Source organism: Cyprinus carpio, chromosome A19 (assembly GCF_018340385.1).
Source record: "Cyprinus carpio isolate SPL01 chromosome A19, ASM1834038v1, whole genome shotgun sequence".
NCBI classification, from domain to species: Eukaryota; Metazoa; Chordata; class Actinopteri; order Cypriniformes; family Cyprinidae; genus Cyprinus; species Cyprinus carpio.
This window is the reverse complement of record NC_056590.1, coordinates 23,858,516-23,877,544: the sequence shown is the minus strand read 5'-3', so window position 1 is coordinate 23,877,544 and position 19,029 is coordinate 23,858,516. Positions and strand designations below refer to the sequence as shown.

Below are 19,029 nucleotides of genomic sequence, written 5' to 3'. Positions count from 1 at the left end.
ATATAAATCATTGATAACTATACAATAATGAAGGACAAAATTTTTTCAGTAGGATAACTGAACTTCAAAAATGACAGGAGACCGAGGTGTGTGTTATAGGCATAAAATACCAATTTATTACTTAGCACAATAACACAAATATTCCCTGCAGGCTAAAAAAAGGGGGTAGATTTTTCTTTAAAATGTCACAAAGCAAATACAGCAACTGATGGGGCACCAAGATAGGAGAAGCTACAGGAGTCCTGAGCGTTCCCCAGCAGGTCAAAGAAAGTGCCCCCATTGCTATTGGACAAGTCACACAGCTCAGAACACGAGAATAGAACAGCACAAAAAAGCTACACACCAGTAAGAGAAACTAAAAATTAAATTACAATACACATTTTTCAAATAACAAAGCCATATATATCAAATAGGAATTAAAAAAAAAAATCATGCTCTCTATAAATTGGGACAGAGAACGGGTTAAAAAAAGTTGAGAGGTAATCCTTGTGCAGTGGGCCCTTGGGGCCCACCACATGCAGAGAGGAAGTGCATGTGTGGAGGTGCCACCAGGGCGGCGCCACAGCACTGAAGAGCCCAAGAGCAGAGAGGGAACAAGACAGTGGGTAAAGGGGCTCCTCATTAGCATGAGGATGGAAAGAAAGGTTGAGGAGGTCAGTCTTAGCAGCCCAGTGATTGAAAAAAAAAAATACCTCGTTTGGGTTGAAGCTCACAAAGACCGGCATCCTCATCCCTTCAGCCCCCAAATCTGTCCCTCATCTGAGTTATTGACATTTCTGGAGAAAATTTTAAAATCTTGTAAATGAGACCGGACAACATCGCTACTCAAAACAGTCTCACTGTATTGATTTACACATTAAAAAAAAAAAAAAAACTTCTGCGCAATAATAAATATTTTATAAGAGATCAGAACAATACTCTGGCATGCAGGCAAGCACAGTTTAAATTTGAACATTTTCCACATAGCCTAAAGAGCTAGTCCACCATATGCACATTCCCACTGATTGATACAAGCAAAAGAAGTACATAAACACAAATGGCAATAGGAATCCAACCAACAGCCACACTGACAAAAAAGTATTACAGCTTTTATATTGTTCTAGATTTTGAGTTATATTGCTTTGCAATGATATCATGATAGAAACTGGAATTAAATGTCATGTAACAATTTAGTGAAACTGCCTAAAAAGGACATGCACACATACTCCTCAGTCACATTATTCTCTGGAAGCTTTGACTTCGAGTAACCTTTTTAGCATTCAATGCTTAAATCCAACTTATTGCATGTGATGCCCTTGCCCACTTCCTGTTCTTTTTGCATGGGACCAGCGTCCACGCCATCGACAGGCTGGTGCTCAAACTCATTTATAGCAAACCTGCTGCTTTACGGATGGTTTATTACAAAAGGGTTTTTGCAGAGCAGCCCCCTGACGAGGCGTGCACACTGGAGACCCTTCAAACTGCACCATCGGTGCCGTTCAGTCCAAAGGCAGTGCTTATGCTCATGTGTCTTAATGTATGGTGTCCTATTTTTAATATGCAAAAGAAAGTTCATTCAGATTTATATTATAGATTCAAGTTCACATACACACAGAAGTAATAAACACACTTTAAGTGTAAAATTCATTTAACTGCTGAACATTGCGAAATATTTACCCCCAAATTTCTGATTTGTCACTCTACTTACTTTCCATTAACTTGGTACAGAAATTAGCTAAAGCTCAAAACTTTGATCAATTCAAACTTTAAAAAAAAAAAAAAAAAAGACTAAGTGGACAAACCAAAGCATTTTGGGCCCTCATTACCATTGCCACAACGCTACAAGAATTTAAGCTGTATAAAAAAGAAGAAAAAAAAAACCTCTCCACTTACAACCACATTGACTCCTGGATCAATTAATTATGCGACCGATTTGCAGACAACTGATCAATATCAACATTAAGAACGACAAGAACAACGATTATCTACTCTAACAAACTGTTAAAGTTTATCACAAAAAACATTTATATTAAACTCTTACAAATCTGATTTGAATCTTATGTATAAATGCATAAAAGGAAGAGTGCTGTATGTTGCAAGCCTAGCCTATCAGACGGCGCATTAGTGCTACGTCTGTAACTGTGCAATGGCCATACCTTTCAACCCTGTAAAATAAACTTCCGAATAAGATGTACGCATTTCCAGTCTTGCCACAGGCAGGATGGCACCTGTACCAAGCCCTGTTTGCCCAGGTCCAACAACCCCAACACTCACAGAGGAGACTATGGGTAATGCTACTGCTACACAAAACCATCAGCTTATGAAAGCCTGTTAGATCATCAAGTGAAATATGCTTATAGAGCTGTAAATATTTATATATTTTTATATATCTGTGTGTGTTAATATAAAAAAAAAAAAAAAAAAAAAAAAAAAAAGAGAGAGGCATTTACAGCAGTTACTCCTAGATTTCCCTTTACATTTCAGTGGCCTGCCATGAGACATGAACCTACATTCACACAAACACACACACACACGAACGAACACACATCCACACAAGCGCACAAAATGGCAGCAGGTAATGGGTATGTATACCAAGGTCACCTCGTTTGTAAAAGACTGAGAGGAGAGAGTCCAAATACGACCATAAAAAGGAGAAAAACAAATCCATCCAAGTCAACCCAACCTCCCCCTCCCCGACATGCAAGATCCACCCCACCCGCCCCAAAAGACATGTGACAAGATTCAGCCAATGGTGGCTTGAGGTAAAAGTAGACAGAGTCCAGCTTAGCTGAGAGAGCAAGAGCTGCCCTGACCAATGGCGCAGGTTTGCTCACACTCAGTGTATATTACAAATTAAAAAGACATTCAAAATCAAAAAGAAATGAAAAGTTAAAAATGGCTCAATTTGATTTTTTTTCTCTGTGCATTGGAGGCCAAAAGCCTCTCAGTGCAGGACTGCTGGTAGAGGTTGGTTCTTCTGAGGCAGACCAATTTCGACTCGACTGACAGATGGCCCCCTGGCTTCAGAACTGCTTTGCTGCAGACGAAGACGCGATAGAGAGAAACGGGAAGAGGAAGAGAGAGAGAGACAGATTGAAGAGGGAGTGTAGAAGTGCGTCTCCTGCTGGTTGACGTCAGGCGAAGTACATAGTGTGCTGGGTATCATAGTGAATCTGGACCGCCTTTGCCAAGGCCTGAGGGTCTCGGCCGTTACTCTGTCCTGATACGTGACTGCCCTCAGCACTGCACACAAAAAAAATGATACAGAAAGCATTAAAATCATTTTATTAACTTTACAAGAACATCCCGTCAATAATGATATGCTAATAACCTGTCATGGTCTTTGTCCACTAAGTGGTAGCGGGCACGGAACGCCACAAGCCGGGCGTAGTAGGCTGGTGCGGGGATAGAGACGGAGCGGGTGCAGCGCACATAGGTGTGGCAGAGCTGGTAAGTCAAAAGTTGCAGTTCATCGGCTGTGAAACAGTTGTCATCCCACAAGACGTGATAGTGAGAGGGACGGCTTGTGCCCTATGGGAAGAAAATGCAAATGTGTGAAATCTTGAATGGAAAAATGGATAAATTAGAAAAATAAGCAACTGGGTTGTGACTCACCTGGATACCAGCATGGCTGCACAGGTAGAAGTCAAACTCTGAGGGGTGTGTAATAGTGCTGTCCACTGTAGTTCCTGCTGGGACATTGCCACTCTTCCCGACCTAAGTCAAAGAAATTTGTATACAAGATTTAGAAGAGAATGCAATGAATCATTCAAGTTGATTTTAAGATTTACACAATGTGTTATCTGAACATGACAGTAAAACAACAAGATTTTGTTGATGCTTTCTTTATAAAACAGGTGTGTTTGCTCTAGGTCGTCCACCCACTCTGAAATTTAATATTTTGTTTCATATAAACCGGTACTTTTAACATTTAACACTGCATGTCTACTACGCATATTCTGACTATGAACCACCCACTTAGAGAGTCAGAAATGACAAACCGCAGTTTTTGTTTTTAAAGGGGTGGTTAATCAGCTTTTTTCGAAAGCTTGACACATTATTTTCATGTATTTTACCTTTATTCTACACCGCTGTTTCCATTCTCATCAAAACGTTCTGTTGAGTTCCTGGTTCTATGAAGCCCCTCCCTCAGAAACACACAATGGGCTCCGATTTGTTAGCGAACTAAGTTTGTCTGCGATTCGCTAACCGCCTAGTGCACATTTTCCGGAAACATCACGCCCCCTTACCATTAGGGGTAGTTGCGTGTTCGCAGGGGCGGGGCTTGTAAACATCGGGGTTAGTGATGTCACAAACCCAGGAAGAAGCTTGTTGTAGTCCCTACCAGATGTTCTTTGTAATCCTTAAACAGCGATTTCTTTAAAAGAAAATATCTCCCATCTCCCTTTGCATTGAACTCTGAGCATTGTAACCTTGCAGACGTAGTTTATGATCTAACAGCAAGATTACACACTAAAGTTCAAGTGAAATCATAATCAACAAAAGATGAGGCAGTTTAATGGTTGGAAAACAAGCAACAAGAAGTCTGTAGAAGTCTTCTTAAACTTAAACAAAGTACCCAATAAATAAATAAATAAATAAATAAATGAAATATTACAAATTTAAGCTTAACATATGATTGAGAATGAAGAATCATACACTCATTATACACACAATCATAATGTAATCCTACACTACGGTTCAAGAGTGTGGCAGTAAGATTTCTTTTACTTAGTTCAAAAGTTCATTTCAAATAAACGCAGTTTCTAAAATGTTCGACTAAATCTAAGTATCCTAAAAAAAAGTATTGCATTTGCCACAAAATATTAAGCAGCTCAACTGTTTCAACATTGAATCTGATAATAATAATTTCTTGAGTAGCAAATCAGCATATTAAAATGATATCTGAAGGATCATGTGACTGGAGTGCAGTAAAACTCACCCTCTCAGCTTTGTCAGAGCAAAAGAGCCGAGTGTGGTGACGTTTCTGCACTACGATGTAGGTGATTCCTGGTCTGTAGTCCTCTTCTAGACTGATGCAAGCTTTCCTGATGGCGATCAGCTCTGGCCAGGCAACCTGCACGAGACAATTATCAACATTACTTTGAGAAGAAAAACTGAACATGTAATTTATCCATCTCAAAATCACATTTCATTTCATTCAGATGAAATCAGCTTTCAAATATTATCAATGTAGCTGCAGTCTGAATCAATGCATCATCTCCGGATGACTCACCTGCTTCATCTGGCCCTCAGAGACTCCTCCTCGGTAGTAGATGATGCGTGTGGGCTTGAATCGAGTAGACTTGTAGAACTGAATGAGGAGCTCTCGCACCATGTTGGTAAGATCCTGGATGACTTCCTGGCTGTAGAACTGTTCCTGGGACAGGTCCTGGCGTGAGGTTTGCACTCGCACGGTGGCACAATAGCGGCTAGGGTGCCCATCCATGCTTCCCACCACAGCTGCAATGGATGGTTTCTTCCCATCACCTGCAGGTGGGTGAGTGACATCAGCCCCCAAGAAGATGACCGGCTGCTGGAATACAGAGGGCCTGATGGAAAGCAAACACAGACATATGAAGGAACAGAATAAAAGTTTCCTTTCTTTGTTTGGGGAATTTTCAGGCTGACAATGCATCAAAGCTCTTTAAAATTGCCTATGACTGTCAGTCCTGTTGCTAGGTGACAGTTTTTTTTTTTTTTTTTTTTTTTTTGAGTGGACTAAAAATGTTTTTTTTTTTTTTTTTTTGAGTGTTTTAAAAATTTTTTTGTGTTACGTTTCAACGGTCATCAGCATTGTAAATCCTCCAAAGTTTTTGTATTTTCTTTTATTTAATGTACACTAAATTTTGTATTATATTACCTCTGCATCAATTTACAAAAAAAAGGGTTAACGCTAAGGCGAGGGTGTTTCTTATACAGCGTCTATGGGAGTGACGCTAAATTGGACGTTGTTCTCTCTACTGACGGCTGTTATCAGTCTCTCTCTATTTTTGTTTTCCTTTTTTTTTTTTTTTTAAGTTTTTGTTCTGCTATTTGGGGATGTGGATGTGAAAGATATATATTGTGTTGTTGTCTCATTTTTTGTTATGTGGAGTTTTGTTGTTGTGAGAAACGGGGATGTGTGAAACCTCCATTGTTTGGGTCCAATAGACATTACGATACAAAAATCACAAATTGGGGGGGGGGGGTCATTTAATGTAATGTGTTTTGCAAAGAACTGTAACCACAGCTGAAAGATGCACGTGTATGTATGTACGTATGTATGTATGTATATATAGTTTATGCACTCATATATTCACTTAAAATAATTTGGTACCTAATTTTTTCTTTTCCAAATCCCACCTTTGATGCGGCACCAGCACATTGTTGATGCCTCCTAGTTTGGCGTTGATCTTCAGACAGAGATTGGACAGCGTCTGAGGGGACGTCTTCACCACATTCTTCACCTGAACGCATTGAGTGGCCATTCCTAGCAGAGTATCTCCTACACGCTTCACTTCCGCTGGAGAGGCACAAAACCACTTGAGTATTACAGTAGTGCTGGGCGATATGGCCAAAAAAACACAATTTGTCATACCAGTCGATATTGATAATTATCACAATAAACTTCAAATCTTTATTACTTTCAAGTTCAAAGGCAGATTTTTGCACTAAGTTAAAGTTGTAGAAGCCAGACCATTAATTCTGGTTTTAAACTAAACTCTCTTTATGGTCAGAACATGACAAACACTTCACATTTAAATTCTTTTCACGTTTCCAGTCATTTATGGTCAGGAAATGTTTATTTCTTATTTTCTTCATGTTCTAATGATATGGTTTCAAATCATGAAAGAGGTTTGTGTTGCCTGACTTTGATGCCGTGTATCTTCAGCAGACTTTGCAGTGCAGGCTGCAATACTAATAATTTTAGATTTTTTGTCTCTTATGCACATTTGATGGTAGCCTGAGTTGACAACAGTAGCAGCTTGAGTTAGGATGCAGATGTCAATTATCAAAACAGTTCATTATCAAAAACAGTACCATCTGTAAAAATTGGAACAACCTCATTTTTATTTATCAACCTTCAAATTTTATTATTCTGACTGTTTGAGGGGTTTTCGTTTGTTTGTTTGAGTTTACAATTAACCACTGGTCTTCCATAATAGCATACATTTAGCTCATGATAACCACAGTTAAAACCAAACATATAGCACCTCAATATCATGTTAAAAATTTAAAATGTAAACGCTATAGCTTAATCACAAAAATACTGTAATTATATTCCACTACTCCTTTAATTCATTTAAAGGGATAGTTCCCCCAAAAATGAAAATTCAGCTCTCATATTCCATCAAAAAATATCTTAATTTGTGTTCCGAAGATGAACCAAGGTCTTACAGGTTTGAAAGGACATGAGGGTGAGTAATTAATGACATTATTATAATTTTTGAGGGAACTTACCCTTTAACACATCTACATTAATAACGTTATAAAATCCAATATCCCACATATCTTGCACAATACCATGGCAGTTAGTGTTACTACAGTAAATCCATGGTAAATGATGGCAATTTGTAGCTTGAAAAGCCTTCTGACTGTATCATTGTTCAGTGTTTCTCCTGTTTTTCAGCGCGGCTTCATCTGGCTATTTCCATTTTGCTCAGCGTTGCCGTTTGAACTTAAATGCTCCATGTGGCGCAGTTCAAATGAGCAGTGCTGTTTCATTCCGCTTTTGGAGTGTAAACAACATTATATTGAGCATTTATCGAACTCTTGTATTATTGAGGAAAATTATATTACGATAATTATCATCATCTGATCATCTCCCAGCCCTATAATCACAGTGTCAGATTCTCTGACATTTGTTGTGCTTCAACATTAGAGGAGCTCTCTTTACCATAGACTGGTGTTTTCCCAGGCAGAATGACCACAATGAGCTGTAGTCCCACATAAGACATCTTGAGATGCTTGAACATCGGCTCCACGCTGTCTGCTCCCTGGGCGTACTTGCAGAAGCAGGGCTGGCCTTGGATGGGCATCCCTGCATCCTTGGATATTTTGCGCAGCTGGTCAGTGAAACTCCTATATATACAAAAAAAAAAAAAAAAAAAAAACTTTAACCAAGCACTTTTGGAAAGATGTTTGTAAAAGTTTTTCAATGTTTGAATATCCTTGTCAAACCGTAACAAATTTAAAACCAAATTTTCCAACATCTTGAAAATGCATAAACATTCATTAAATTATCAAACACATAAAATACTAATCAACAAAAATGTGAAAGGTTTATAATAAGTCTTTTAATTAAAATAATTTAATCATGCATCTTTAGGAGAAGACTAAGAGAGACTACAGAGAAAAAAAATAAATAAATAAAAAAAAGAGTTAAGAACAATCCTTACTTGAGCAAATCTTCTCTGCATTGTTTCTGAGGGGCGAAGCAGGCTACGGCCCACACCTTGATCTCTATACCCGCATAAAACTGCTTTCCCCTCATGTCCCAGACACCCTGGTTGGGTGTGGCCACTGTCTTGTTCTGGGGAGAGAGTCCCTACACTCTTAGTGAATTTCTCGTTCTCATCACAAGATACACATTCTACTCAATACCCTCCACTGCCAACTCCATACCCAACAAAACCAACCCCACCCAACTCTAGCAGGCCTGGGCTAATAGCAGAAAGTAGACTGCAGAGAAGACACACCGCCAACCTCCCCATTGGTTAAACACAATGTTATAATATTTTTAAGAACCTGTAAAGGTTAAGCATGAAGCAAGTAAATTAATGCAATAACAAAAATCATTAATTCAAGCAGGATTGCATCTGAAATATCAATACAGGAGTTATTTGAATTTAATACAAAAAAAGAACTGCTCCAGTGTTCAGGGCGTATGAAATACTCTTAAGTTCCACAATAACAATTTTACAATTAACCGTGTTTAAACACAGTAAAAAAAAACAATATTAAAATTAATTAAATTTCAATAATATAATACAACACAACACAACACAGGCCCTGAAGACTGGAGCATCTGGAAATACATACAGATTAAAAGCACTCATAACAAGTACACAAGCAAGATGTTAGAGATAATAGTAACTCAGAATTTTCAGTTGAACTCATCAACAAATTAATAACAGTGATAATATAGACTGCTCCCATATTTAATGCATAGTATAAGTTAGTGACAGCGAATAAGTGAAATTTAGTAGCAAAGACATGAGGTTGCATCTCTTTACATACAACAGGTACAGTTTGCAAAGAGAGAGCAATCCCCCAAAAGGTTGTTATCTCACAGGAATGAAGATAAAACTCTACTGGAAGGGTTACTTTATTTAAAAAAAATAATCATAATTGTTAGATGAACAATGATGATACTTCTCTCCACATAAGTAACATCTCAGCCATTTATGGAAGTTAAAATTAGATGTTTATGCACAGTTGTAGTTTTAACAATAGCAAACAGTCTATAAAATGACTAAATGAGATGTGTGGAAGTTTACAAAATTATGATCTAATTGCATTAGACTTGAGTTCCTCAGGATGAGTTCCTCAAGATGAGCTCCTGAGATATTAAAGGGGTCATGAAATGAGAAATCAAAATTCCCTTGATCTTTTGACAGATATGAGGTCATTGTACAATAAAAACATCCTGTAAGTTTCAGAACTCAACTTTCTTGTTAAGTCTAAAAACTGCTTACATTGAAACATTGAAGCCAGTCTGCCAAAATGACAGGTTGTGAATGTGCCACTTTATGACATAATAGTGTGGCTAAACATCACCCCCGCAGACATTATGAAATAGTGGATGAACTTCATTTTTAATGAAGATCCAGACCGCAGACTAAAAGATGATGCTGTGGATCCGACATGGCTATATTGGATCTGACAGTCATGTCGCAAAACATGAGTGTGAGTAACCGTTTTTATTACGTGGTCACTATTGCTTTGTCTGTTTTTAAAGATCATTTGATGTGTTGTGTATTTATGCATTTTTAATCTAAATCACAGCAGCATCCATCTTTGAAGGATGTAGGCTTTCAAACATACACAGCTGTTAGCCAATCACAGCAGTGGCCGTTTACTTCTGAGTCTACAATCTGCCACATCTATTCAAACAGATGTATCTTTATCTAAACATTTTGATAACATTATAAGTAGACCTCTGAGAACAGTACAAAATAAAAACAAAAGGCAGTTCATGACCCCTTTAAAATAGATTGTTGATTATGCTAAACAGCATTGACCAAAACAAACCAGTGGAGTCTGATCCTCATTCCTTTGGTTAGTCCATTCATCCCACGACAACACTCACACACATGCCATTGCTCCCAGCCCACCCGTACTCACCCTGAACCCGAGCCCCAGTACTCACCCTGCTACAGTCCCTCCCAGTGTCTGTACTCACCCGGCCCCCATACTGAAGCATGGGCGCTGGGAGGACCCGCCCAGTCACCTCGGTCATATCATTGTGAACCACAATGCCAAACTCTTTCAGGTAAGGGTCAGGCCCGCCAACCATGTTGTTGCTTTTGACCTGAAAGGATTAATAAGAGATTTAGTGATAACTATTTTTTTAAACAAAGTGATTGGCTCTTTTAATCATAAGGCTCGACTTCTCTTTGTACTGCTGCCATATTGAGCATTTTTCAACAAGTGCCACTCACCAGTCTGCTGATCTCTTCCTGTCTGTCTGGGGCTGAGCGGGCCGTAGCTTTAATCATGGTCGAGGTCTGGTTATCTGTTAGTTTCTTTATACAGCGCTGTCCTGCCACTATGTTACAAACCTTTATGGAGGATAGAAGACGAGTGCCAAGTCAACTCACATTAATTACTGTACATGTGTACTGTACATTAATTACTGTACAGCCGGGAAAAAACTTCATATGATTTGCATGTCTCTTACCTCAAGGGGCAGATAGGTGTGCTTCTGTTCTTGCCCCACCTGGAGGCAGGGCAGGTGGGGGTATTTGAGCTGCAGGCTGTACTTTTGTTTGAAATACTGGGCAACGGTGCACTCCATAGCTTGTCCGTTCTCGAGCTGCAAAGGAAATCTACAGAAATGTGCAGAAAATAAGTGGAAATCACTGGTGGGTATATAACATCTAATAAATAGTAATAAATGCTAAACCATATATTACAGCAAATGCTGATAAAAATGTAAAAAGCACTAACGTCTGATGGCTGGCTGGGCGTCGTGTGACATTGCACACACGGTACTTCCTCTTCATCTGGCCGCAGTGTGTGACCTCCACTTTCAGTCCTAAACACACAATGATATTAACTCAGCAATTTCACTACACAACCACAACTGAAGCAATCTTGGCCCTTGATGAGGCACCACGTTACTTGATGTGAAGTGACAGTAAAGATGTCACAAAAGATTTCCATTTCAAATAAAAGCTGTTCTTTTGAAAAAATTATTACAGTTTCCACAAAAATATTAAGCAGCACAATTTTTTTTAACATTGATAATAAGAAGTGTTTTTGAGCCCTAAATCATATTAGAAAAACTGTATGATGGATCATGTAACACTAAAGACTGGAGTAATGTCTGCCGAAAAATCAGCTTTGCCATCACAGAAATAAACTGTATGTTAAAATATATTAAAACAGAAACCAGTTATTCTATTGCAATAGTATTTCACAAGAGTGTTGTTTTCACTGTAATTTTGATCAAATAAATATAGCCTTGGTGAGCATAAGAGAGTCTTCAAAAACAGAAAAAATAGAAATCTTACCACATCCAAACTTTTGACAGGTAGTGTAAATTAAGCTAAATGACATAATGAACCATTTTACAGCAAAATGCTTCAGCGCTCACCTCGGATCTCCTTGGTGAACTTGACACGTTGTGAATCTGTGAGGGGCTTGGTCTGCTCATTGATGTTCTGGATGTCCAGAACCTCACACATGAACTCAATGACAGGCTGGGCTCTGTAGAAAGCTGTAGCTGACACTGTAGTGTGGAATTTTATTTATTTATTTATTTTTTAAATGGGCAGAGTTAGGCGTATTCTTAAGATGCACAAAAACACAGAGAAGGAAAAGACTTTGGAAGATAAAATATACCATCAATGTTGAGCATCATGTTCCACATTGCTGGACGGACAGACTGATGGAAACCGAACCAAACCTCCCTCCCTCCTCCCAGTGGGTGGTAATACCCCTCTGGTGGTGAGAAGAAGGATCGACCTACTGGAGTGTACCTGTATCAAAAAGTACGAAAGGCCAACCCAAAATTTGAGTTTTCACAACTAACATGAACAGATAGGATTTCAGAGACTGTGGCTTACCGCATGGAGGGCAGGTGACGAGTGATGACATCCAGAGCCTGTACAGAATCCTCCGGGACCTCGTTCAAGTGACCAGACAGAGCTTCCAGGAGCATCTGCAGACTCACCACTGACACCCACTGCAGAGACACCTTGAAGGTCTGATCCTTCCCCTCACCTGGCAATGTCACCTCCAGATCCACCTGCATCACAGGTCAAGAACGTTTATATTTAAAAGGAGCTTTTCTTATTGCAATTAGAAGTTAAACACAAGGATATCGTTACATTTAACATCTGGAGATACAAAAAAAAATGAATTTGATCATGCTTTGGTTACCCTGTCTCTCCCGATGGGTAGCGGATTTGCTGTATACATGTTCCTCTTGCCATCATAACCAGGCTGCCTGTCCCCAAAGATCTGCATCTTAAAATGTCTCACCATTGTGTCCACCACCTCTCTATAGCAAAAAAACATGTCCCAAATTAACAATCATCTAAATACATTTCCACTGCTGATCAGTCTGCCGATTAGCAATTTTCACGAATACATACCCAAAATAAATACAGACACTATTGTTCAACAGTCTGGGTCCAGGTCAGTACTTTTTTTTTTTTTTTAAGGAAACGAATGCTTTTAATCAGCAAGGATGCATGAAATTGATCAAAAGTGACAGTAAAGGCATTTATTACGTTACAAAAGATTTCTATTTAAACATTCTGCTCAAAGACTGTTAAAAAAAAAAACACAACAACATACGTTTCCACAAAAACATTAGGAAGCACAACTGTTTACAAGATTGACAAGAAGAAATGTTTCTTGAACACCAAATTAGCATATTAGAAAGATTTCTGAAGGATCATGTGACACTGAAGACTGGAGTAACGGAAAATAAGAATATGCAGCCTTGGTGAACATAAGAGTTCTATCAAAACCAGTTCCTAAATGACCTTAATTTTGAATGGTAGTGTAAATTAGATCTGACCGTCTGAATGCTGAAAGTGTACAATTCAGAATATTTAAATGGGTATTAATTTATTTGAAAGAAAAAATTTTTTCTTATCTGCTTGCACTCACCTGTTGACCCGGCGGGGGCGCTTTTCAGGCTTGATGTCAATATCATAATGATAGACGTCGATCTTGGGGATCTGCACCTGGAAGTGATTGGCCAGCAGGCGAATCGGCTTCCCTACCGTACCCAAGCCGGGCCGGCGTGGTGGTTGGAAGAGGGAGGTAGGGGCAGGCGGGCCTGGAAGAAGCAAACAATTATTTTGTTTAGATGAAGCCAAAAGGCTGAACCTTCACTTAACGTAGTCGTACCTACTGACTGAGATCTAATCTGACCAATACCATACACCGATGTGCCCGTTTCTTTCATGAAATAACAATATTGAGAATGTCAGGCTTTCAGATTGATCAGTGGGGAAGAACATACAATGACAGAGATGCAAACAACTTAAGGGAACATGACATCCACACCGAACTTTCATTCACCAATGGGGTAAAAAAAAAAAAAGAAGAGATGCAAACAACTTATTGGACTTACCCCCATGAAAACCGGGAGGCCTGTGACATTACAAATGAAAAAAACATTGTCAAGGTCCATAAATAAAAAAGGTATGAAAGTCATCTTCAGAATAGTCCATCTGCCATCAGACGTGCAATCTGGGTTATATGAAGCGACGAGAACACTTTTTGTAAGCGAAGAAAACAAAAATATTGACTTTATTCAACAATTCCTTTGTCAACAGTCTCCTCTCTGTCTCTCCATATAACATGCTGTTTCTATGTGGATTTAGCTTTGATCTGAAAGAAAACAGTGCATCCTTGTGGCGCTGATGACACAGAAGAGCATACTGTGATATGGAGGTACGTCTGATGGCAGATGGAGTATTCTGAAGACAACTTTCATACCTTTTATGGACCTTGACACTGTTATTTACTTGGCAGTCTACGATATTTTTCATCCAAAATATCTTAAATTGTGTTCCGAAGATGAACTGAGCTTTTACGGGTTTGGAACAACATGGGGGTAGGGCTGGGCGATATATCGCATGCGATTGTCACGCGCATTTTGTCAGTAAAGCCGGTTCCCTGATTAGCGCTAAATCTCCATCACCTGCTTTCAAATGGAGCGGCATTTAATAGACAGAGCCGTAGATCACTTACAAGCTACGCAATATCACGTTCATTATCGCAGATGAATCGCCTTCGATAATGAACGCGATATTGCGTAGCTTGTCAGTGATCTACGGCTCTGTCTATTAAATGGCGCTCCATTTGAAAGCAGGAGATGGAGATTTAGCGCTAATCAGGAAACCGGCTTTACTGACGAAATGCGCGTGACGATCACATGCGATATATCGCCCAGCCCTACATGGGGTTAAGTGATTAATGACAGTTTTCATTTTGGGGTGGAGTATCCCTTTAAGGTCCTGCCTCCAGGCAGCCCCACACAAGCCATCAACAAAAAAATTGCATGTCCACTGCAGACAGACGACAGCAGGGTCATATGGAGGGGGGGGGACTGCGATCTGGGATGATGCCAACACAACCCACCAAATCATTTTCCTGCAAAGAAAATTGTATGCTGAAAATATTTTTTTCTGTTATAATAGTAAAACATGGACAATTGAAATTTAGTCCCATTTAATCCAAATAGTCATTGATAAGCAGGAACGGCTTCAAACTATGCAACAGACATTCACTTCCTTATTTCAAAATGTAAACTTTTTTGGGGGGGTTGAATGGCTACTGGGGCCCATCAGAGAGATACGATGCACCCTTTTGTCAAAATGCTGTGTTTTCAGTGGTCTAAGCCCCTCAAAGATCCACACGCTCCAGTTAGCAAGCCAAGCGGCAAGAAGAACAATTGGGAGCCTCTATAACCGCTCTCTCATCCCTTCATACTGTCTGCCTATGGCTCCCCCTCCTCAATGCCAACAAAGCTCTCTGAACTACAGCATGAACACAGCTGGGGTGGAGAGATGGGGGAAAACCAACATTCATCAAAAACCAAGAGGACTCTATATATAGGCCACTCAGCTGTTACACTTCTCACACAAGAAGTGTCAGACACGGTCGCTAAAAGTGGGCAGCTACTGCCTTCATTCTGCAATCAGGGTCTCACACCACTCATTATCGAGCTTGTGCTTTGTGGTATCCTGATGCTTTCAAATGCATTATGAGTAAAGTAATCCATGAACCAAAAAAGCACTGGATTGCTTATTTGATCCAGAACATCTAACAACTGCCTTACGGTCTAGTAGTCATTTGAAGTGTGAGGCCATGCTGAAAATAGAATACCATCTTAGCATCTACTGAATACTGTTAAGAATACACTATATATTACGTACAGGATCAAGTAAAGAACATTTAAAGAATGAATTGCACAAACACAATACATCTATGCTTCAAACTTTGAAAATACAACCTTCCAACAGATCTCCATAACTTTTTAATTTAAAAAAATAATAATAATTAAAAAACTATGGCTCAGCTCTCAACCACTAGAATATGTAAATAACTTGTGACTTGTAAATAACTGCACCTTCTAATAACAATGCAAAAAAAAATAATCATCAGTATTTGTCATATTTAGCAGTGCAAATGTCTAAATATTCTTAAATCAAGATGCATTTACAAAATGACATATGACAACAAGTCTTGATTTAAGCGTAATCTATCAAAATGAAGTGAGTTTGATAAAACTCCATCCCCAGTGGGCTCAGAAAAATCAACTTGATTCAAAGGAAAAACTAATTTTCATACCCAATTTTTGTTTTATGCATAATGACTTGCATAAATTTAAGACTCTCTACTCCTATAAGACCATTTAAAGCCCAGTTCAAACTACACAATTTTTTTTGTCAGTTACGACAGTCACTGTGTCAGATTATGCAATTTTGACTCCTAAAATCTTGTTGTGAACAAGAAACATGTAAGACTACACGCTGCTACCCAACGATTTATCGCTTGTCATCTTTAACGATGTGAGTGCTGTCATTGATACAGCAGGACTAGACAGAAGGTGCCATGAGCGCAAACAAACAATGGCTTGCAAACAGTGCGTTTTGCTCTGTCTTGTCATCAGAAAAGCCCAAAAAAGAAAGAACACCTGACAGTAGACACAAATCTGGGATTGCATAAAGACGACAATATGGACTGTCTATAGAGAATGGAGGTAAAATTTTTTTTTTTTTTTTTTATTTAACCTTTTTTTCACTCTGTCGCAGTAGTCCCTCAAGGACACACTTAACTGGACTTTAGGCTTTAATTTGTGAAAGGGCAAATTAAGAGCCTTTTAAGACCTGCAGAAAACTTAGATACAGATTTTTAATTCAATGTTGTTTAAAATGTCATAACACTGGTCAATCCAAGCAAATAATCAATAAACATGACACTTATAAATATGAACTTTAACTCCTCCTGGTTCATTCATCAAAGCAGAAATGAAAAACCCAATGTGTTGGATGCTATACATTTTGACAAACATAATAGGTTACCCATGCATTTTTTGCAAATAGAAAATCTAAACATTGTGCAAAGGAACAGTACTATGCAACTCTAAACATGACAATTATACAAAAATCAAGAGGGCTTTAAATGAACATGCCACATTTATTTTTACTCCGCTACATTACGAATGTCAACAAGGAGATCCTGAAATTCGGCAATGAAAAGGAAAATTTCAAACTGCAGTATATCTCTGCTGGAGGACAACAGGCTAAAAGTGTCATGCTGTGATCTAAATGGCATGATAGGCTTAAACTGAGGGGCAGCTGGAGTAGATGATGACTCAGTAATGACATTGAGTCCCATGACACAGGCAGATCACCTGGATTACACAGCGGATGTTACACACGACAAAGACATGCAGGATCCACGTTAACTGCATACTGAATCACACCACAGCCACAATCAATAAATCCAGATCTGTAAGAGGCTGCAGCTACCCGAACACAAGAGCTGCTTGTACAGCCGTTGATCTTTCATACGTTTACTCTTTTTAGATTACCAAATAATACTTTAAAATTATAATGCAACAATGCAAGACTGCAACAACGTCAAAATGAATTGTGATTTTTTTTTTCAAAATTTTTTATTCCTTTGATGTGGTGCATTTGGACTTCATTTTGGTGGATTGTTTTTTTTTTTATTAAAGATTCCAATTTTTCTATGAATAACTCACAATAAGACCATTTATTTAAATTCCTTATTGACTTTTAAATCCTGTTTTTTTGCAGTAATAGATAAAAACAATGCTGATGTTGGTTGGCAGAGGCCACAAGACTCTGACAGCCACAGAATGTCAACGAACACAAGCATACAGAGCTTTATTGTGCTAGAACTCAGAATTACACAACTGTTAAATATTGCAATCAACACACCATCATTCTTGCAAACATTTTTATGGCAGATCTTTGGCATTGCCTGATCTCACAGCTGAAGAATAGAAGTTACATTTACAAACCAAACGTTCCCAAAGCACACATCAATCACTTTTGCTTTCTAAAAAGAATCTGTTACAACATGCACCCTATTCATTTTCTTATTAAGCATGCTCACTAACAAAGTGCTAATTAAGAGTCATTTCTAAGGCTTTTACATTTGTCCAATAAACAAACGTGATTAGAGACAATACTGATTGAATAAAAATTAAGTTAATGAGCCAGAAGACCTGCAAGATTAATGAAAAGCATAATTTGAGAGAAGCAGGAGCACTGATGCATTAACAAACAACATGAAAACAAATGCATGGCAATTTGAAGAAGTCAAAGCGAACTAGAGCTCAAAAAGTTATACTGTACCAACATCGCTTAATCCTCATGCATGTCATGGTCTAAGATCATAATTAGGCCTATTTGCCAGAGGTCAGCGAGTTCATTCGTACAGTAAGAACGGCTGGTCGTTAGCTGTGCATAGAGTTAGGTACGTGATATTGGCGCTTAAAGTCCTGTCAACCGTTATCCTCTGGCATGGTCAGACGTTAGGCATAAACAAACGCACATGGGGATCACACAAAGAGCCAACAATAAAAGAGAGAGAGAGGGAACGAGAACATCCTCACGCGTATCAACTACACCGTCCGCGAGCGTTCTATTTGCGTATCAAGCTCGCGCAACACTTTCATAACGATATTTGTACACTTGACTATCAAACCGTCGGGGAAAAAACATTTAAAATGTGCCATTTTTAAAATAAAAGGACGTCTTATTTATTATGCAGGGTTGTTCGGGGCAGACGCGGAAGAACGATGCGTGTGGTTAAATCCCCACCACCACACAATGCAGTCCTGTCTTCCGCAATGGACTAAAACCATGTAACGCTTATTCAGTAATAAACACACTTGTTAGCTTCCTAAAAACTCGTTCGCCGAGGTTGAGTGCGATAATCAACAGCTTTGTGTCGTTAGTACGGTTTTGACAAGCGGGTGTAGTGTGATGGGGGATTGTTTTCGTTTTTTACGTCGAGGCCTAAACAGCGCGCTACCGCGGGCCCTGGTAGGGCAGCGCAACGGCCCGCGCTACGCTGTCACACGGCTCATTTTTTTAGCACTTACCGGGTCCGAGCGCTTCCATGGCCGAGGGATCTCTCTCCGTCTCTGTCCCGGCCTGGCGGCTCCGTACCGACACTGAAATTGGGGGCGGTATCTCGAAGCTTAAGGTGGCTAATTTAAGAAATGGAAGGATGCGTTGATATGCAGCGCTCTGCCTGCGTTGTCTTTGAGTGATTTAAAGCTGCTCCATGAGATTTGTAAGTGCGCATGCGCGGGGACGAGAAATTCGGTTGGTGGAC

The 19,029-nt window shown here is 39.2% G+C and overlaps 1 protein-coding gene across 4 annotated transcripts; it reads right to left on the bottom strand.

Moving 5' to 3' along the window:
* Nucleotides 1-87: 87 nt before the first annotated feature.
* LOC109076859 (protein argonaute-4) lies at nt 88-18,963 on the bottom strand. Of its 4 annotated transcripts, none has more exons than XM_042777135.1 (18): nt 18,794-18,963; nt 13,309-13,480; nt 12,571-12,691; nt 12,255-12,436; nt 12,031-12,167; nt 11,783-11,917; nt 11,134-11,221; nt 10,865-11,012; nt 10,626-10,745; nt 10,334-10,495; nt 8,361-8,509; nt 7,859-8,043; nt 6,325-6,484; nt 5,216-5,531; nt 4,922-5,056; nt 3,595-3,696; nt 3,311-3,510; nt 88-3,222 (listed from the first exon to the last, which is right to left on the bottom strand). In XM_042777135.1, the coding sequence occupies exons 1-18, from the start codon at nt 18,810-18,812 to the stop codon at nt 3,114-3,116; spliced, it is 2,640 nt and encodes an 879-aa protein (XP_042633069.1). In that variant the 5' UTR covers nt 18,813-18,963; the 3' UTR covers nt 88-3,113. The 4 variants fall into 4 exon arrangements, with proteins under 4 accessions (XP_042633069.1, XP_042633070.1, XP_042633071.1 ...); XM_042777136.1 differs by having other exon boundaries at nt 8,361-8,494; XM_042777137.1 differs by having other exon boundaries at nt 10,367-10,495.
* Between the last annotated feature and the right edge of the window lie 66 nt (nt 18,964-19,029).